The sequence below is a fragment of the Panthera leo genome, chromosome B3 (assembly GCF_018350215.1).
Source record: "Panthera leo isolate Ple1 chromosome B3, P.leo_Ple1_pat1.1, whole genome shotgun sequence".
Lineage (NCBI taxonomy): Eukaryota > Metazoa > Chordata > Mammalia > Carnivora > Felidae > Panthera > Panthera leo.
Genome location: NC_056684.1, coordinates 138660916 through 138682680, shown reverse-complemented (window position 1 = coordinate 138682680; position 21765 = coordinate 138660916). Strand labels below are relative to the sequence as shown.

General features: G+C 43.3%; 1 protein-coding gene across 4 annotated transcripts in view; it reads right to left on the bottom strand.

Moving 5' to 3' along the window:
- Positions 1-21765, bottom strand: part of VRK1 (VRK serine/threonine kinase 1) — a 77804-nt gene that overhangs the window by 16461 nt on the left and 39578 nt on the right. For all 4 annotated transcript variants that reach the window (XM_042944242.1, XM_042944240.1, XM_042944243.1 and 1 more), the window contains exons 4-11: positions 14548-14617; positions 13325-13412; positions 9390-9498; positions 9179-9271; positions 7014-7146; positions 6089-6209; positions 5737-5795; positions 1548-1726 (exon numbers count right to left, since the gene is read on the bottom strand). In XM_042944242.1, coding sequence (XP_042800176.1) covers positions 1548-1726; positions 5737-5795; positions 6089-6209; positions 7014-7146; positions 9179-9271; positions 9390-9498; positions 13325-13412; positions 14548-14617 — 852 coding nt within the window. The remainder of the gene's footprint in view (positions 1-1547; positions 1727-5736; positions 5796-6088; positions 6210-7013; positions 7147-9178; positions 9272-9389; positions 9499-13324; positions 13413-14547; positions 14618-21765) is intronic.

The following is a 21765-nucleotide window of genomic DNA, read 5'->3' as shown; positions in this document are numbered from 1 at the left end:
GGACTAGGTCTCACCACAATCGATCTTTACGTTCTCAATCGGCAAAAATTTAGAGGAAAACACCACAGACGCTGGCTACGAATATTGCCGCACAGAGTCTGGCCTTGGCAGGCACGTGCAAAGTCCAAATCTGCTGCCTTACTGAACAATTCCACTCGGGCCGCCATTTTATCCCCTGCACTGCAAAGCTGGACGTGGCTTTCCGCACACACACTGGCTGACCACAAAAATGGGGCGATGCCATTAAGACAAAACTTCCAAAAGGAAAAGACATGTGTACGTAGATGCAGCGCATAATTTCGGATCCTGTGGTGAGACTACAAAGAGACCTAATGTTTGCCAAAAGCGTCAAATTCATGATACAATTTCAAAATTCTTATCTCCTTTAGAAGTTAAAAAGAGTTACAAAAATCTTAAGATGGTGTTCCTTATTTAAACCCTTTTTCTCACAGTTTGGAATAAGAAAGGAATGTACTGGAATTTACAGTCAATGACAGTAAAAACAGGCAACGCTACAAAAAAATATTTTTCTGCTAAAAGTACTTTCCCTTTTCTATTTAAAAGCAGCGAACGCATTTTATTCAATAATTTCAGACTGTAAGGGAAATCACTAAATTAGTCAATAATTTAATGATTAAAAAAACCAAGAAGTTGACGTATACCTGTCAAATCTAAAATTTTTAAGTGATACCAGGAGTTATTTACAGGCCAGCACAACAGTTCACCCATCAAGCCCATTGTTAATATCGCTCTCCAAAAAAATTAAACCTCCTTATATGAAGATACATCGCTTTACATGACGACATTTCTGTAAAAAACAAAATAATGTTCAAATGGTGGGGGCACCTGGGTGGCTCAGTCAGTTAAGTGGCCGACTTTGGCTCAGGTCATGATCTCATGGTTCACGAATTCGAGCCCCGCGTCGGGCTCCGTGCTGACGGCTCGGAACCTGGAGCCTGCTTCGGATTCTGTGGCTCCCTCTCTCTCTGCCCCTCCCCTGCTCGCTCTCGCTCTCTCTCTCTCTCTCTCTCTCAAAAATAAATAAACATGAAAAAATTATTTAAAAAAAACACAAAAAAACAAAACAAATGGTGAACACTCCCCACCAGCAAACCAGGAAACTTTCAAACACTACTTTTCAAATAGTAATTTTCGAACCCCGACTTTCAAATGGTGCACTGTGACCACACCAACAAACGAGGAAGAGCTAAGAGCCCAGAGCAACCCTGCCAGGTGGCCTGGGAGGTAAAAACCCCCCAAACCACGGGCTGAGTGCCCCATTCAAATCCCCCTGCCAGATATCAGTATCCCACATCAGAATCTTGCTAGGAATTTACCAACTTGCCACGGGATAAAGAAACATCCATCCATTTTTCTACAACCGTCTATATATTTTTCTGTCTTATATCACCTTATATGATGGTGATAAATATTTAATTGCCGAGCAGTCTGTTACAATCTTCTTTACTCATTGACTTTCCGAAAATTAGTACTTGCTGCAATTATCATCACAGGAAGCCAAAGGATCACTTAGTAACAAAATTCACCTTTGTTATTGGTTTTGCTCTCAGGCCTCCGTTCTCCACAAGGCCGAGGTCCAGCTTGCCATCGTCCTTGCTGCCTATGGCTCTCAGTCCTTGCAGAAGAGTGTCTCGCAAGTTCTGATAAAGAGGTTTCTCGGCGTAGTCCAGTAACTTCACTGTTTCCATGTATTTAGCAATTTCATCTAGAAGAATGACACGATTATTCTGTAATCTTTCAATCAAAATACAACGTACTTAGCTCTCACTTCTAAGAAAATAACTCACGGTTACAGTAGAATTAGACCACATATCTGTATCTGGTTAAAATACGTTTTTTACAATCATTTCTTCAATGGAAAGTACGCTTTCGAAGTCAGGAATCGTCAGGCGAGTCAAATAAAAAACTTATTTTGAGATGTAACGTGAAACACATTTTTGTCATCGTAAGGGACGAAAGATAAAAGACATACTAAAATCTAAACATGCACAAAAACAACCGCCGTCGTCTTAAAGCTACAAAACCAGAACGGGAAAGGGCCTTGGACAGATTATGAAGTAACATGTACCTAAAGATCAGGAATATCACGGCCAATATCTTTTGCCATGGAAGCCATCGGTCCCACAGAAGACAGCTGCATGCTTTGTCTGCGTACGTGAGAAATCAAACGTACCAAGAACAAGCTGAAGGAAGGAGAGGGAAGCGAGGCCTAGTTTTCCCATAAAAGAGAAAAATCAGCTTCTGAGTGACGAAAGGCTTCCTGTGCACTGAGGCAGAAGCGCACCCCCGGAAAGAAATCTTACTAGTCAGGATCAACACCTCTCGGCACCAGAAATCCATCCTGAGGCGACGGACTGGACGCTCCCCCGCCTCTCCCTTCCAGTGCCCTCCAGGAAGCTTGTGCGCCCACTGCCTCACACGCTGGCTCTTAGACCCCTACCTGTCCTCTCCAATCCCAACAGATCCAGACCCAAACTCCTGATCTGCCGCTAAGCCTGCTCCGCCGCCGTCCCCCCCCGCCCCCCACCCCCCCCACCTGCCCCCCATCCCCCCACCCCACCCCCCCCCACCCCCGTTACTGAGAATGCCAAACTTCCAGCTCCTCAGGACAAAAACCTCTCCCCACACCCCACACCCAGAAAACCAAGAGATCTTGACAGTGCTACACACACATACACACACCTTCGTTCATGTGAGTATTGACTGGCATTCACTATGGGGCAGGCACAATTCTAGATACTCGGGATACGTGAGGAAAACCGAAGTGAAAATCCTTCCCTTCAACTTTCTTAATCTGACAAAGGGGGTCTCTGGCAAACCTACGGCAAACCTCACTGGGCATGGTCACACAGGGAAATCTTCCCTTCCGAGAGGGGAAAATGTGAAGCATGTTCACGACTCCTGTTCAGTATAACAGCCATGTACGCTTTCAGTCAGGACACGAAGGCAAGAAAAGAAACAGGCATAAAGAGTGGAATGCTTTATTCACAAACACAACAGCGTATGCACAAAATCCTAAGGAATCTATAAAAAAAAAAAAACCTAGTGGCACTAATAGGTAAATTTATCAGGGTCACAGGATACAAGGTAAATATAAAAAAAATCGATTTCTATATACTAGCAACGAACAATTGGAAAAATAAGATTTTTAAAAAACTGATCACTTACAACGGCATCAAAAGCTGTCAAATACCTGGCAACATATACAGTGAAGGTGGGTGAGATTTTTGCAGAGAAAATTATAGAACAGTGAGATAAATTAAGTCGGACGAAATTAAGTGGAGGATATACCACATCTGTGGACCGGAAGATCCGATCGTAAAAAGATGTCAGTTAATCTGTAGAGTCAATGCCACACCACTCAAAATTCCAGCAAACTGGAAAGGGAGGGGATGTGTGTGGAATTGACAAGGTGATTCTAAAATGTACACAAAGGGTCAAGGATAGCAAAACACCAGAGTCGAGTTTAAAGAACAATAGTGCTGGAGGACTTAAACCACCAGATAATCAAGACTCAAGATAAGGCCAGATAGAGTAATTATGACAGTACGGCCCAAGAATACACAAAAGACTGATAAAAAGAAAGGAGTCCAGAAACATCCACAGATCCACAGTTGATTTAAGACAAAGGCAGCACCGTAGGGTAAGAGTGGTTTCATCAAGAAAAGCTATTGGGTCAACTGTTTACAAACACAGGGTGGGGAAGAAACCTGGCCTCTCCTCATATAATGCACGATAATCAATTACAGACGGAATATATAACTTTATGTGTAACTGGCAATCTCTAACTGCCAAAAAACTGGAAATAATCCAACATTAGAACAGATAAATGGTGACATATAAATACAACAATTCTGTTAGAGATGAGAATGAACACATCACTGTTTCCCGTGCGACAACGGGGCCCCGGGAGGATCGAATGCACAGCACAGTGACTGTAGTTAACAACTGGTACCACAGGGGCGCCTGGGGGGCTCAGTCAGTTGAGTGTCTGACTTCGGCTCAGGTCATGATCTCGCAGTCCGTGAGTCTGAGCCCTGCATCGGGCTCTGTGCTGACGGCTCAGAGCCTGGAGCCTGCTTCAGAGTCTGTGTCTCACTCTCTCTCTGTCCCTCCCCCGATCATGCTCTGTCTCCCTCCCTCTCTCATTATCTCTCTCTCTCTCTCTCTCTCTCAAAAACTAAAATAAAATAAAATAAAAAACACTTAATAATTGGTACCATAGACTGGAAAGTGGCTGAGAGTAGATCTTGAGCAGTCTCACCACACACACGGACACACACACAGACACACACACAGTTAACTGAGGTGATGGAAGTGTTAATTATCTTTGATCTTGTTAATCATTCTCCAATATAAACCTATATCAAATCACCACACTGTACACTTTAAGTGTATACAATTATATTTGTCAATAAAGTTAAAAAGTAAATAAGTAAAAACATTAAAAGAAAAAAACCCGTGCAACAATGGGAACGAATTTCACAAATACAATACTGAGTCAAAGAAACGACTCTACCAGAGATACAAGTTAATTGTATCATGAGGGCAGGGATTTTTACCTATGTTGTTCGCTCTATGACTCCATTTTTATACAGCTAGAAAATAAATCTTTGGGGTTGGAAGTTAGGCTAGTTATTTATTAGGCCAGAGAGGGGCTCGTGACTGGTAGGAGGCACAAGGAGGGACTCCGAGAAGCCTGTAACATTCCATTTCTTGTGTGGCTGGTAAGACTGCAATTTTAAATAGCCTGAGGTCAGGGTAGACTTCCCTGGAAAGGAGACAACTGAGCGAAGACTTGAAAAGACATCTAAAGACATCTAAGTATATGCAAAGTGACCGCCTCTCTCCCACTGCCCCTTCCCCTGCTTGGATTCCTGTGGCAATCACCCAGCCTCAGCCTGCTCCAGCCGAGCCCTGCCTTGCCCCCTTAGCTGTCTATGCTCAGAACAGGAGCTACACAGATTTCCCTTAAAGACAGACACTGATGTCATTCTCCTACTCTAAACCCTACACTCTTGCTCACAGTGAAAGCCAAAGCCCTTCTGATGGCCTAAAAGAATGCATTCCTCAAGTACACCAGGTACTTCTGTTCCTTCTGCCTACAACCCTTCCCTGGGCTTCCTCTAGCTCCCTCCCCATCTCAGACTGCTCAGATGTCACCTGCTTAGTAAGGCCACCCTGACCACTGCATTTAAAATTTCAACCCTCCTCCCCAACTCGATTCCCCACCCTGTCCCCGCACCTACCAATTCTATTCCCTGCTTTCTCTCTTCCCCCATAGTACTAACCATATAATCTACTGTAAAATACACTCTTGTGTTTACTGTCTCTCTCTCCCAACTACAGCATTAGCTTCATGAAGACAGGAATTTTTAGTTATTTTGTTCACTGGTATATCCCTAGTGCCTAGAATGGTCCCCGGCATACGCTAAGGCCTCAATTAAAAAAAAAACAAAAAACAACCAGTTGAATTCATGAATGAAATTTGGCTCCTTTCCCGAAAGCACTGAATAATAATGTAAGCAAGCTCAGGTACCCACTCAGCCCACCTTTGGAAAGGGAACTGCCGTGTCCGGGATGACAAGAGGCCCCAGCACAATGGCTACACTCAGAAACGCCTAAGCTTTTACATCGCGGCATCTTCCGTGGACATCACGGCTCTTCCTCCCAGAAAACAAAACCCCCATGAACATTTAAGAAGTCTTTTCCTACCTGGCTTATTTTTCTCAGGAAAACATTTGTCCATCAAACCTGCAATATTTTCTCGGTATCTGTTAAAAATTAAAGAATGAGTCATTGTTGGAAGCTGTATGCCATGGAAACTTATTAATATTTAATACCAGTAAATAGCACATTAAGCAGCACTGTGTTACATCCTAAATATGCTTACAGACATTCTTCTAAAACAAACTGAACAAAACACCAAAGACCCTTAATATTTAGCAAGTACTTTCTTATTTCCACATTAGTATCAGTTAAAACTATAGTTTCCATTGAGAAATCCTGACTTAAATACATCTACCTTATCATGATTTTACCCAAAATAATTTAAGTTTTCCTTTACCTAATTTTGGAATCTCTAACATAGTTAGGATCTTTCAAATTATCCTCCCAAGGAAGATGGCCACTAAGCCACTGGATCATGCAATAACCCAGTATTTCCAAATCACCACGTCTTGATGGGGCTATGAATATAAAAGAAGCAGCAGGTTAAGTACACCAAAATAACTTTAATGTATGATTTCAAATATATATAAAGCAGTAAGGTAAAACAGTCAATTGTACAGTCTTGTTTTTCATCCAAACTTATCACTGCATTTAATAAAATACTAAATAACTCTCGGGCAATATGAGAGAAATAATCTACCTCCAGCTAGCAATTTACTTTGAAATCCAAACTGGCAAACTCTAGAATTTCAAACTGAGACTGCTAGTCTAAGAAATAAATTATAAAGCGGTGACACATCTAATATTGCCCTTGGAAAACTTGAAGATCTTAAAACTGCTGTATATGAAGGGGCCCAGAGAACCGGGGGGTTTCAGCTCCTCCCCAGTGCTGGGCGCGGAAAGAAGAAATGCCCGCTGTAGAAACAGGCCAACTTCGTAAGTGACAAAGTAAAGCTTGCCTGCTACAAAGTTGTGGCTGCACGAGGAACTTACAGACTTTTAGGCAGCAGGGGACGGGGGAGAACACCCCACATTCGACTAAGCTAAATAAAACCAAAAAGAAACCGTCGCCGAGCTGACGGAACCACCTTCACTGCTAAAGCTGAGGTGTTTTTGAAGGACAGAAGGAAAACGGGGGAAGACACGGGTGGCCCAGTTACACAGCTGCAGGAGACCAGCCTCCTCCCGGGTCTTCCCCCACCCCACCTTGCCCCTTGAGGTCTCATTTATTGTATCTACTTATTTATGCAAAATTAAGAACCACGCAGGAGTTCAACCAAAATGCTGGCGGTGCATTTCTTGGTCAAGCGCTGCCGACATACCCACGCCGTTGTGCGCATCGATGCTGGTGAATTCGATCGTGCCATCGTGACATCTTTTGGGGTCTTCTTTGTATTCTTTGTGAATTCCTTCCGGGCAATACCGGTAAGCAAGGCCATAATCTACCAAGTACACCTATAAACGTCCGAGCACCAAGAAAAGTCAAGGCCAAAATGATTGCACACACACTCCTTTGTGGCCCAGAGACAAAATTCTGTCACTGGATTCATCCGCAAGGCCACACGACTGCGCCCCAAACAAGCGCGAGCCAATAGGCTAACATCAGCAAATACTTAATTCTCAGGGACTTTTTACTTCAAGAAAAACGTGAAATGACCATGTCATTATAGTCCAGAGAACAGGAGCCCACATTATACACACTTTTGGATAAGAATGTTATCCTTGTAATTAATCCTGTCTCCTCGACGTGAGCAAAGCTTATACATTTTACACCTTTTCTTACAGTTGGTCTAACACAGAACTGAGCACAGAGGAAACCACCGAACCTTTAGCTGCAATACAACTGCCCCACACCAGGTCTAAGACTGACTTAGATGACACTCGGTGCGGTAACGATCTTCTATTCCTCTGCTCCTTCACTTACAAAATAATCAAATATCAATTCATTTCATAAAAACATTTCAGAGTACAATAATGACCTGAAGAACTTTGAGATGAGGCTCTTATCTGCATTTAAATATTACACATTAAAGTCAAGTTTCACAATTAAAACCGAATTTTAATATTACAGTGCACCTCTCTGTGGGCACGTACACGTGGGTCTGATGAGCATACAAAGCCAGTACATTCGGCTCTCTGCTTCTCCACAGCCACATATCATATCTCTAATTGTGGGTAAGTGGCTCCCAAACGTAGGCATTTGATCACAAGAGGAAACTGAAGTAAAAGTATGGGGACGGATCTAGCACATACATCTAACACCAGAAAAAGAATCCCATCCAAAGCATATGCCCGAAGGATAACAGAAGTGCAAAAATATTTTCCTATAAACAAAAGGCAGCATATTTTCGTTAACTGCAAACTGAAATAAGCCACACTTTCATTTATTACACTGTACAAATCCAGTTCACTTCAATTAATGGAACCCTCATGGTTGAGGTTCTCAGCGATGTTTTGTTTGCTTGCTTGCTTTTAACCTTTTTAAAACATCTAACACAAGACGTCTGGGAATCCCGTGATGGCCCGGAAGAGTTCCCCAACAGCACGCTACGGCGTGGTGACTTCCCTCTGTTATACGTGTAGAGATCCCTGACCGCCGCCGTCACGGAGACGGAGGACGGGATCAAACACCTGAGACGGTAGAAAATAAAGGGAAGGCCAAGGAAAATGGAAAAATTAAGCAAGAGGAAGTTAAAGACAGGTCCGAGAAAAAGAATACAGTGGAGTACCAACATACACACACGGAAAATATCTAGTCCTTGCTCACGCGCTATCGGGAAGACGCGAGAACACACACGGGACAGATGATGTGCAGTGGCCCGACGATGTCGTGCCAACTAAACCTCACTTGAACCGAAATCGTGGCAACGGCTTGGGGAAAACCACGTAAAGCCCTCTACTCCAGCCAAACTGATCCAAATAAAGGTACAATAACATTAGCTTTTCTCTTTTCCTTAAAAAGTAAAAATTACAAAGTGAATTGTAAGAAACTAAAAAAATGCACACTTGAATTCCAAACACTAAGGGCATACAAATTTAGACAGCTAAGATATTTCTGTAAACCAATTGATTTGAATAATCAACATGTTAAAGACCAAATTTTCCAAGTAACAGAACACTTACATTTGATGGATTTCTTGAACAAAGGAAATAAAAAAAATGACAAAGCAGACAGGCAAACATAATTCATCGGTGCACTATATAATTTTAAGCTTCCACCCCCAAATAGCTATTTGAAATTCATTTTGTATCACAAGCGCTTCTTCTGAATACTATTTAGGACAAAATAGCCAACTTGATAAAGTGCCAACAAATCGCATCAAAAATGTAGAATGTTAACTAGATAAAAGTGTCAAGAAGAAATATTATTATTACCATATCTACTTCAAAAAGTAAAACTTCTGCACAGGTTCAAAAGTTCAAAGCAACCGTATCTGTTTTCAAACAGCAGCTTTTAAATAGTAGAAATTAAAGTTAATAAAGCTACCTGGTCAGGATTCTTGTAGCTCAGAAGAAGGTTTGAGGCCTTGATGTCTCCGTGTACATACTCGTGCTCGTGAATGTACTCCAGAATATCCAGCTAAGAAAGCACCACATAGAGTAAGTTAGTGCAGTACCCAACACCGACCAGCAGAGGACCGAGCTTCAGCACAACTAGCCTTTACGGGATTAAAACAAGAGGAGCGTAGCTCACTTACAATTCTTAAGCTCAGCTGCAAGACAGTTTTCCGAGAAAACCTTTTGGCATTTGCTTCGTATATTTTCTGAAGGTCACTCCCAAAGCGATCCATTATCATAAACCTGTAACTAAAGACAAACAGGGAGAGTCAATGAACGAAACGGAACTCCGGAAAACCTATCCTACAATGACTCCCCATCCTTTCAGAGTGATTTCTTCAAGGCAACGTTCGGTAAGGAAGCAGAATGAAGAGGGAAGAGAGGAAAAAGAAGGAAAGAAAGAAAGACATTTGAAACAATTTCTTCCAACTAGAAATCTCCGGAGTTGGGAGTGCTTCGCCGTCTGCCTTTCACCTTGAAGGCCTCCTCCTGTCTCAGCCAGTAAGCTTCCTGAAGACTCTATTCCCCGCAATAGTGTCTAGAGCCCACAGACAGAGTCCAGGAGACTCATTCACAGTGAAGATAAAACAATCTGAGACCAGGATCACTGATTTTTCTCCTACTAAAGTTACCTTATACTTCTAGATAACAGCTTGTTGCCTGTGACTATCGTGTTTTTCTCTATTTTCAGGGCACACTTTAGCAGTACTAACTTCCTACTAAAATCAAGACTATCGGGAGACACCGTAACAACAGCTGAATGCAATAAAACGGCGTAAATGGCGTTAAAGGGCTGCACGTTAAATATTCAAAGGACGAGATTCAGGGAAGAACCACCACCCTGGGGAAATGAGAAGATTTCTGGCTTTGCCCCAAACCCCACTGTGTCACCCTGGCCAGGTCACACGACCTCTCCAAGCCCCGATTCCCATGGCGTCAAACGAGAGTGGGGCCTCAGGCTTCCCGAGGCCTTTTCTGGCACTCGAATTCTAACATTCAACAGCCTCCAGGGACACTTCTGTGTGTGCCCACCGTGGCCGCAACACCCTGCTCCAGGAACACAGTGCACCTTGTGCTCTAAGGGGCAGCTTTTATCTTCATGAAGTCTCCCGATTCTGCCTCGTCCGGTTAAATCAATACAAACCAAGACCACACTCACAAAGTACCTTCCAATGGGAATAAGATGAACGATGACCGTCCCAACGACAGCCGGCGCTCAGGGAAGCCTGGTCTGAGCAAGGCACTATTCTGAGTACTTCAGACGGACCAGTGTGTGCCAACCTAACGTCACCCTCGTGAGGCGCGGGCTCCTATTCGCCCCATTTTACAGCAGGAGAAAACTGATGCCTGGTAATCTGTCCTCCAGGAAAGGGGGGAGCCACGCTTTGACCTCTACGTGAAACATATCCAAATAAATAAATGTCAGTGGTACCCAAAAATCCCACTTATTTTTAGCTGAGAAGCCTATGACGTATACCACATGTCCAGTTCAACAGAGAAGGAAAGCTAACATTAGAAGACAAGAGGCCAAAATTACAAAAAAAAAAAAAAAAAAAATCGGGATTCTATCCACTTTTGAAGTGGAAGAGAATTGGAGATCATCTTGTCTAAACATCTTTTGATAAATACATTAACATCTACAGAGGTAAAGTGATTTGTCCGAAGTCATGTAACTAGTCAGAGGCAAAATGTATTCATTCGTGCAAGATTTTCCAGGACAATGTGACCTCTAACTTCGTAAAGAAGGAACAGTAATGGGACTTCCTGGTTTCCTCTGTCCACGGGTTCAGAAAGTTGAGGAATGGGACCGGGACATACACACGTTCGTTTTTACGGTAAGTGATGTAATTAGTACAGAATAGCACGTGGGCAACAAACCTCTGCAGACCGTCTAAACGAGGGCTAAAATACAACTTCATTCCACAGGAGACCCATGAAGACACCACTCTGAGCACATCTCTGTCTCTAGTCACAGGCCACTCCACGACCACCGTCAACAACCCCCCCTCACTGCCTCACTGTTTCTAAATTACACACGTCAACCGACATTCCCATCACCCGTGTCATTTTATCCGAGTCCCCAGGGAAGTGCACGTTGATGGTTTCACCTTGCACAAGTTACTTAGAAACTACGCTCATGTGACTCCTCAGGGGTACACGCAACCTTGCGGAAGGTGGCGAAGGTTCCCAGGCTGCCACGCTCCTCCTCCCTCCTCCCCCGGGTTTTCATTACCGGGGTGAGGCTCTTTCTCCCTTGCGCACGCTCGCCCTGCTCCCTGTTAGACATCCATGGCCACCACGTGCCACAGAGCAGGCCGGAAACCCCTCGACCCCATTCATGTTACTCTCCTGCTGGAGACACCAGCCTGCCCTCCGACGGTTTTCTACATCAGCAGTTCTTAACGTTTAAGGGAACGAAGACCCCTCTGGGAGTAAAAGCTAACGCAGTATTTTAACATATATTCCAACTGCTTTATGTCACCCTGATTAAGTGGGTAGCTGTTATTCAATTTCACAGGGGAGGAAATGGAGGCCAGAAGGAACAACTTACCAGTCACACACATTTTAAGGAGCAAAACGCAGATCTGGAAACCCAACAGACTGGCTCCAGAATCCTTGCTCTATACGTGCTATTTCTACAGAAATTTTCACAAAAACTCTAGAGACCTGTCCCAGCAACACCGTATACAACAGAACGCTATCATTTCAAGAAGCTCGCACACTCCCTAAGAGATACGTGGATCCCAGGATAAGAACTTCCAAGTAAAACTCAGCACTGGCCGCCCACCCCACAACTACCTCTCCTCCCCATCCTTCCCAGAAGAGCACCCATTTGGTCCAGGCATTCCATCCTCTTCCACGTGGCCACGTGCTTCACCCCACCAATCATGGCAATCACTCTGCCCTTGCCAGTGACCCGCTTAAGAATGAGCACTGATAGGGGACGCCTGGGTGGCTCAGTCGGTTAAGCGCCCAACTTCAGCCCAGGTCATGATCTCGCGGTTCGTGGGTTCGAGCCCCGCGTCGGGCTCTGTGCTGACAGCTCACAGCCTGCAGCCTGCTTGGGATTCTGTGTCTCCCTCTCTCTCTCTGCCCCTCCCCTCCTCCCCGCCTCTCTCTCTCAAAAATAAACATTCAAAAAATCATAAAAATATAAAAGAATGGGCACTGATAAAACCCTGACCAAGAGAACATGAGAGAAAGGGAGATTTCCCCGCCATGAAAGTGAAACACACAACACACAACAAGCAATACCTCCTTCTGCTCTTGGCGGCTGTGTCCGCATGCGATGCCTAGAAATGGGGCAGCCACCCTGAGACCACACAATGGAGAATTAATACAGAACAAGTTCAAGGGCTTCCCCTTCGGGCCAAAGTGCAAGATAAAGGCACCTGGGCTCCTAATGATCACTGAAGGGAGCGGAGTCAAAGCTTCCCTTTGCGTGTAGCTGAAAGCACCATTACCAACCTACCCCCAGGTCCACAGTAAGCTGCCAGCCTTACCCTCTGAAGTTCCATTCACTCGCTCAAATATTTCTGAAATGTCAATTATGCACCCAATTGGAGGTTTTCTCCAACTCAGCTGTGCTGACAACATCCTCTCCCTTCTTGGAACTCCTGAGACACGAACAAATCAGTCACACGGTTTAGCACACGGCTGCTATAATTGCTTCACACAAGTTTGTTTTTCTCACCGGCTAGGCTGAAATTTCATAAAGAGGAGGACGCTGCTGCGAGCAGACCGGACATCTAGTACGAAATACCGCCCCGGAACCTGAAGGCTCCCTGTTGGCACATCAATGGCACGGAGTTTGTTGCCTGCTTGCTTGTTTACGTGTCAGGGGAGAAAACGCACGGGGTGCATCTGCCCGGTTCCCACTCATCGGCCGGGTTCCGGGCACTTGCGAGAGCTCCGCACAAACCCTCCAGACCAGAGGTGACGCCGTGTTCCTCTCTGCCAAGTGTGTGCCACGCGGCCCAGATGAAGGCCCAGCGGTACCTGCACGTGCTCGCTAAACAGTGAACAGCGAGTGCTTAGAACAGAGGGAAGAGAAACAGAACATGCATATGTTTACCTCTTTCCACTTTTATCGTGTAGACCAGACCCCCAGTACTTAGGAACACCCAGGTACTTCAGTTTATGGGTACGAATCCACTTCTGAACTACAAGTTAGGAAAAAAAAAAAAAAAAAAAAAAAAAAAAAGCTGTGATTTCACTTGTTTTATGTATTTTTTTAAATCATTAAGAGAACGTACTCACACATGCATTAAGACTGCACCTTTTTCCATAAAAAAAGGTGAACATTATGATCAGCAAATAACAAGTACCTTACAATCAAAGCATTTTTAGTAACCCACCAAATTTTGTCATCCTGCTCTAAACATCATCTTTAAAATGAAAAATCTGGGGTGCCTGGCTGGCCCAGTCGGTTAAGCACCTGACTCGATTTCGGCTCAGGTCATAATCTCATGATCATGAGATCAACCCCCACGACGGGCTCCAGCCTGCGCACCTGCTTAAAACCGTCTCTCTCCCTCTGCCCCTCCCCGGTCGCGCAGGCACGCGCACCTGCACACACGCTGTCTTTCAGGGGGAAAAAAAACTGAAAATCTGTGGGAGGCATTTAAAGAAAGAAAATCAAACCACAGCACTGCAGTTGTAGTCACCAACTCTAATTATGTAAATGTTTACCCTCTGCTCCAGAAAGACTCACATTTTACCCAATCTAGAAGTTGTTCACCTCATTCTAAAAGTCTTCAACTGGGATATCAAGCTGGAGGGGAGGGGAGGGGAGGGGAGGAGAAGGGAGGGGAGGGGAAGGGAGGGGAGGGGAGGGGAGGGGAGGGGAGGGGAGGGGAGGGGAGGGGAGGGGAGGGGAGGCTTGAAGAGGTCCCCCTCTCTTCCTTAACAGTCTCTTCAAGTTCAACAATTATAGCATCCTGCCTCCCTCCCAGGTTATGTTGTCTGCAGTTTAGAAAAAATACTCAAAAAGATTGAGAGATCCTTGAGTGATATACGTGAATTAGGATTATATCTCAATTTTTAACAATATTTCCTAAATCATATCATTTATTAACTTTATTCTACATATCAATTTAGGTGAAATCTTATCATAACAAACCCAGGAAGAAATCAGAATTCTCTCCTACAAATCTCCTTAAAATGAAATTGATTCATGAAGTAAAAAATAAAAATAACAAGGCATCAAAATATAAGATCCAGTGCCCTGGTTTTGACCTAAAACAACAACCAGGGGTCATTTTAAGAGTGTAAGCAGATGTGTGCTGTACTCCTTACTTTGCTCTGGTTTGGCAGCTCGCTGGTAGAACTTCAGTTCAGTAAAGAGGGGTCCGTTGTCACTGGGCTCCTTAAAACAGAACGGGTAAGTGACACTAACAGTTGTTAACATCAGGGAGTTATTTTCAAACAAACTTCAAAAAGGACTAAGTCGTTAGCATCAATGAAACTTCAAAAAGGACTAACATCAATTTTTCTTTCCAACGTAATTGTGAACTTAAGGTTGTAATAACTACGTTTAAGTCAAACTCCTCCGAAATGTTCTAGATATTCTAAGAGGCCATGAGTCTTATATTTCTCTCAAGCTACACTTTTGTCAGTGATAAAATGCTCAAAATCAGATACACAGCTCAGTCTTTGCAGAGGTTTATGAAAAATCTTTAAACTCATTTTCATCTTTATTAAGCTTTCTCTTAAAGCAATGATCGGCAACCATGTGAACTGTTTCACCAAAGGGCTACCAGATGCCTCTGAGATCTAATAAAATTTCAATACCCGACTTAACCAATCGGGCAAAATCCTACTCTTTTCCCTGTTTCTCACACAGTCGTATCTAGTTGTGACCTTGTCACAATGAGAATCTTCTGGAACTCCAGAGCAAGCAAGCACAGGCCGTTTAGCTGCCTTCCTAAAGGCAGCTTTCTGACACCGATTCCCATGTTTTTCAAACTAAGGAGCCCTACAATTTACTTCCCCCGTGATAATTCAAAGTCAAGAGAAAAATGGGGCTCAGTAATAATCGTGTTCCACCAACTACACTGGATTACATTCATTTTACATTTTAAGGAATATTAACCGCGAAAATTATTTGTAAAGGGGTATACACACACACACACACACACACACACACACACACACACACACAAGTATGGACAAACAAGAAATATCAGCCTGTTGAGAGTTTTGCCTTGTGAAATAGCTTTAGAAGGGTAAAAACGATCTTACAATTTTGTGGACTTTTTAAATAGTAAATTATGTCTGAGTCAAAACTGGTTAGTATTTCACGTTTCATCATTTCTGTTGGGATTATCTTGTTTATCGAGAATCTGAGAACAATTTTTTAAAGCAGCGAAAACGTCACAGGAGGAAGCTAACTTTTCCAAATCAATTTTAAGGTCGCTTTTCTTTTAGGAAATACGGGAAGAAACTTATTTTGGACAGAACACCCGTATAGCTGGAGTTCAAGGGTCAGCAGAACATTAGAAGAAACGACGATGAGGCCCAAGCCTTTCAGGAATCCCCAGTTCAAGCCCCTATAGGAAGACTAGCCAACGTGCAGAGAGGCCAGGCCCAGTTAAGAATGAGCGAGCGCTCAACAGCAAACAGGCAGCATATAACTGACACCTGGCTCGGACACCGAAAATAAACTTGCCTTGTTCCAGGTTAAGTAGACTCTTCAGGCCAGCCTTGGAACAGAGTGGTGCACAAGGATGTGGCATCTCGCCACCTTTTACGAAGGGGAAACTAACCAACATCCAAGGTACGAGTCCAGATCCCGAACTTTTGGACTCCGTACCTCAAGTTTCGCCGTGACCTGTGGCTCGCGTCTCGGCCTCGGCGCTTGCTGGACAGACGCCTGTGCACGCGTATAGTCTACGGCCAAGAACGGGCCTTCAGCAGGAGTAGCACACTCAGTGCAAGAAACGAAGAAAGAAATGGAAATTCGAGAGAAGAAATTCTGGTAAGGTTCCTCTCCAAAGGCTAACTTGTAGAACAGCTTATTAATATAATTCAGGTTTGAAAGGGGTTTTCCTAAGACAAATCCTGGCTTATTAGCATCAGTATAAAATTCTGAGCTATTCAGTTTCAACCTATGTCCTATCAAGTTTAATTTTGAAGCTTCCCTTCAGGCAATAATTTATTAAACTTATAATAATAAGAATCAACCCATATAAATCAGACTATTATAAGGAAAGCCCCACTACAACGAAGGCTCTTTGAGCTCATTTCATACTTTTTCTAATCCAATAAGAGTCCATTATAACAAAATAAAGGAGCTACTTTCTTGGCATTGCACTCTGCAGCCAAAGCTAGCTATTTCTGTTGAAGAAAATACCTTAACTCATAACTAAAATTTTATTAACATATTTCAAATCTAAAATACTTTGCCAACTCTGTAATAGCCAAGATTTAGAAAAGAAATTGGGACTGACATTTTAACTAGAATATCACTGAACGTTTCTTTAAGACTTCTAAGTGTCAAAATGAAGAAGACAACAGAAAAAAACTTAAAATGTGATATATTTCAATGGCACCATGTAAAAGCAACTGGCTGCCATTTAAAAATGAAGCTGTATAAAGTTTCCCCTTCCTACCAAAAAATTATGATATAGGAACTGAAAATTCAGGTCACTTCTCATACAGTCGGTGAGGGAAACGAAACATCAGGCTGTAAACTTCTTGCCAGGGAACTTCGAAAATACAGCTTTTATGTCAGTTCACCCTGGAAAGTGACCACGCTATAAAGAACTGTTTAGGATACAAGACCCAAAAGTCCGGCCTCCCGCTCAGTTCTGCCATCAGCTCCCGGACGCGACGGGAAGGGGGTGTGGAAGTGACAACGAATTCATTATTAAAGTCTGTTAATAAGAAAACACAAAAGAGAACTCTTCCTCCCTGCTACCCACCGTCTTACCAGTTTACCATTCATCGCTGCACATCGTCTTTCCTGAGATAAAATACAGTGTCTCTCGGTTATCTACAGGCAGAGGATACGAGTTCACCGTCGCTGGTGACCCGGCACCCCAACTCCAAGGCTGCGCCCGTAAGTCAGTAAGGAATAAGGCCCTAAACAGAACCAGAACGGCCATTGGGTAGGAGAGGGAATATATTTAAAATGTACCTAAACACCTATCTTGAATATGCGTGTCTTTACTGCATTTCAAGACCACGTGTAACTAAGACATCGGTGGGTTAACCATTTGAAGCTCTTTCACGCAGCAGACCCGCGTATTAGCAGGGACCACATTTTCTGACAAGTCCTCCGCACGGAGGCAGAGGCCTCCCAGAAGCACAGGGTACCTGCCGCCTCTCCTGCATAAACGGATCCACAAAGGTCAACAGGGGTATGCACACAGGATGCCACTGAATATAATTAAGGCGTGCCGTGTGCCAGACTCTACCGGCGGTTCTCAACCTTAACGCGCAAAAGAATCCCCTGGGGAGCTTTGCTAAAAATACCAAGAACCAGGCCCTGCACCCAGAGGTTCTGACTACACCGTACAACCAGAGCGGAGAACCACTGTTTGACTTGATATGCCATTACGTTATGAAGTCTAATTTCACATTAAAAATCAATTTGCCTTCGATTATTTCTTAAATAACAATTTGCTGAGGGTTTTTTTTTTCCCAAAGATAACATATGTGCTTATTTTAGAAAATGTGGAAATACTTTGATATATTTTCTTCGCATATATATGACCATTTTATAAAACTGCCTCCATACTACACGTAGTATTGTATCTTGCTTTTTTTTTAATACTTAATTATGAAATTTCCCCCAAAGAGTAGTCCTTGTTCTTTGAAAACATGATTTTTAACAGCCCCTAATGTTTTAAATGGCGAATGTTCATAAACAGTTGATTTTCATACTGGAAAGATCTGGTACTTATTTTATATGCTTCTGTTTGATGAACCATCTCAATTTTTAATGTTATAAAGCTCTGAGAACAAAAGAGTTACAGAACAGTAGCGGACAGAGCTACGGCCCAGCACGTCACAGGCGGAGGCAAATCGTGAAGAGGCCTGCTCGGAAAGAAACAGACAAGGGACGGGTGGCATCTAGAAATTAAAAGGTGGTGGGAAGTTACAGCTACAAAGTTTTCAAAAGAATGAAACAGGCATTTAAAAACGACAGCAAGAAAACAAGTTTGCAACGAGGTCCTTATCACCAGACAACTTAAAATCCAGCCAGAGAGAGAAACCTACAAAAGTGAAAACCAACTGGCGGCAAGAGGAGGACGTGCGCTTACGAAACCGCAAACTGCAGGGAAACAGGATGCGTGCTTCTAGAGTTTGAAGGAGCTCAGAGAAGACGAGTATCCAGGAGGAAACCAGCAAGCCCTCTCTCTCCCTGAGAGAGGAAAGGGGAAGTCACTAATACCGTTTTGTTTGTGGCGTTCTTCCAGGATCACAGCCAAACTACCACACCGAACATGTTACGGAGATATTACACGCAAAAGAGAAATCAGCTGAGTATTCATCACTGTCCTAATTACAAAGAGAAGGAGTAATACGGGCTAATGGGAACAGAACTAGATTAGGAGACAGGAGATGCAGAACGCTGAACGAGGTCTGATAACAAAAGGCTTTAAACTTAGAAATAAAGAGCAATTTACCACCTTATTAAGCAGCTAGGAAATGTTGCTCCTACCCATTTTTGCCATAACTCTGTAAGTAAAACAGGTGGTGAAAGTGAAGTCACACTGAACACCAACGAAAAGTGCTTGGAATTGCCCGTAAGAAAGCAGAACATCCTAATTCTAAAGTAAACCGCAGCCTAAGGGCTGTCAGGCTACAGGGAAGAGAGACCTGTCTCCACATCCATCCCACCCCCAGGACGCGGCCCCGGCAGCGGCCCTCCACGACGTGGGGGGCACTGTGTGCACGTTGGCCAACGGCAGACTGGTCACAGGGAACCACGGCGTTGGAACCTCAAGATCAGGAGAAGTCCTGAGTGGACTCGCCCTCTTCGCACAACGTCAACTCTGTAAAGATCCTAAGAAGAAACTCGTCTTCCCACAGATTTTAATTTTAAGCTGTCGTGTCGGAGACAAATGCAGATAATATTCTGCACCTCCACACAAACAACCCGATTTAAAAGTAAGAACGTTCGCTCCTCTGCTACAGCAGCACACTGAGTATTTCAAAAGGAACGTGAATGCACAGAAGCAGGAGAAAAATCCGAAACGAAAGGGCCTGAAGAAAAGGGAAATGGCAGGACACACACTTGAAGCTGTCGACCTTACCTGCACTCCGGGCAGGACCGGGTAACCGGGACCCAGTTAGCTGCCCCCGGTCAACAAGTATCACTAACACACTGGACAGAAGAGGGAGTTACTATTTTCAGACATTAGGCAGAACGGGTAGTACCTCTAAAAGACGGGAAACAAACAGAACGAGCCCCAGGCAGCCCCAGCTTTCCTCACGGAGGCACCAGAGTAAAAAGGGGGCAACTCGGGGTTCTGAGGGGCCAGGAGGCCGATGACCCCGCCGCCAAAACCAAACCAGGAGATTGGACGTTTTTAAAATCTAGAAATATTAGAACAAAATTAAAGACCAACATCCCTCATGAACACAGACATAAAAACCCTTCACAAAATATCAGCAAATCGATTCCAGCATTATGTAAAAAGCGTGACATGTCATAACTAAGTGGAGTGTATGTTAAGAATAATAGTCCTACGCTCAAACGACCAACCGATATCACTGCCACATTAACAGAACGAGGGAGAAAAAGCCTGGGATCCATCTCAGCCGATGCAGAGAAAGCATTCACAAAATAAACAGGCAAACTACAACCCGGGAGAAAATATTTACAACACATACATCTGGAAGGAGACTTGTGCCCAGAACAACTCTCTTACTGCTCAATCACAAAACGCAAAACAACCTAGATATTAAAAAAAAAAAAAAAGAAAGACCGAAGAGGCACTCCGAATGCCCAGGAAGCACAATTACTTAGAAAAAGTGATCAAAATCTGCCACCTAGTAAAACTCGAAGACACGTATCACGGCTGCAAACCCACCGACCCGACAAGCACACACACGGAGGAGGACGCGGAAGCGACCGGAACTCCCACGCGTGGCTGGTGGACGTGTCAGGTGGCAGAACCACTTGGAAAATCCGTCTTATAAATGTGAATATGCACCTTCCCTGTAAACCAGCGATTCTCCTTCTAGGTATTTATCCAAGAGAAATAAAAAACCTTGTACAAAAATCTTCAGAGAAGCTTTATTCATAATGGCCTAAAACTGGAAACAATCCAAATGTCTATCAACAGGAAATGGAAAGGAAAAAAAAAGCTGTAATATGTCCACGTAATATAATATTCTGAGCAGTAAGACTGAACAAGGAACTACCAACAACATGAATAAGCAATATTAAACATTATGCTGAGCGTAAGTCAGAAACAAAACAGTATATAGAGTACAGTATCATTTCTGTGACCTTCCAGACAATAATAACTTATCCACAGCAAAAGCAAAAAAAAAAAAAAACCCACACACACACAACCAAAATCTCAGATAAGTGGTTACCTCAAAGGGTACAGGAAGTAGGGGTTTGACCAGAAAAGGACACGAGAAATCTTTTTGGGGTGATGGAGACATTGTATTATTTTGAGAGGGGTGAGAGTTACACAGGTATATGCACTTGTCAAAATTATTCAAATTATTCAGTATCTATGGCTTTCCTTGTAAAAACTACGCCTGAATAAAAAAGTGTTAAAAACAATCACTAAAACAATTCAGGTCCAAAAGAGTTAATTCACAAGAGATCAGATCTATTCTTCACTGAAAAGAGAGTAAAATAAAGCACACCAAACACAAATCTTCAGGATAATTCTGAGTTCTATAGCCTCTAGAAAAAAAGTAGGGGTGGGGAACTTATGTGGGTGATTTGCCTAAATAACAGACCCTGTTATCTCTTCCATTATTTAACAAAAACGTGTTCTTCACACGGATTAAAAAACTCTAAGAGGAGTTACAACTGTAACTTTGTAAGCAGAAAGATGCATAATATATTCCTAATAAAAAACAGTAGCTAAAATGCTCTTTAGTGCACCAATATATACGTGGACCTGGCCACGCAAAGTATGCTTATACCAGATAAGATGCCGTCAACCTCTCCTCGTTACAAACTAATTTCAACATCAGTTTGGCAAAAACAAAGTCCCAAGTGATCACAATTATATAAATAATATAATTTACAAAAATGGAAGGGGAAGGGGAGAAACCTGGGAAAAGAAAACACTGACCAAGTGGAAGGTGACAAGCAAATGCAAGATAAAATACAGCAAAATTTCATTAAACTAGTACAGTCTTATATGATATCAATAAAGCATCTCAACTATTGCAAACATAGCTGAAATAAACACAATGAGCTGCGTATTTTTGTTCCATGTCTGTATACCTCCATGCTTCCGTTCATTTCCCACCAAATACCAGTATCACTGTAATTCCAAAGAGAGGAAACAGACGTTTGAACGCAAATTATTG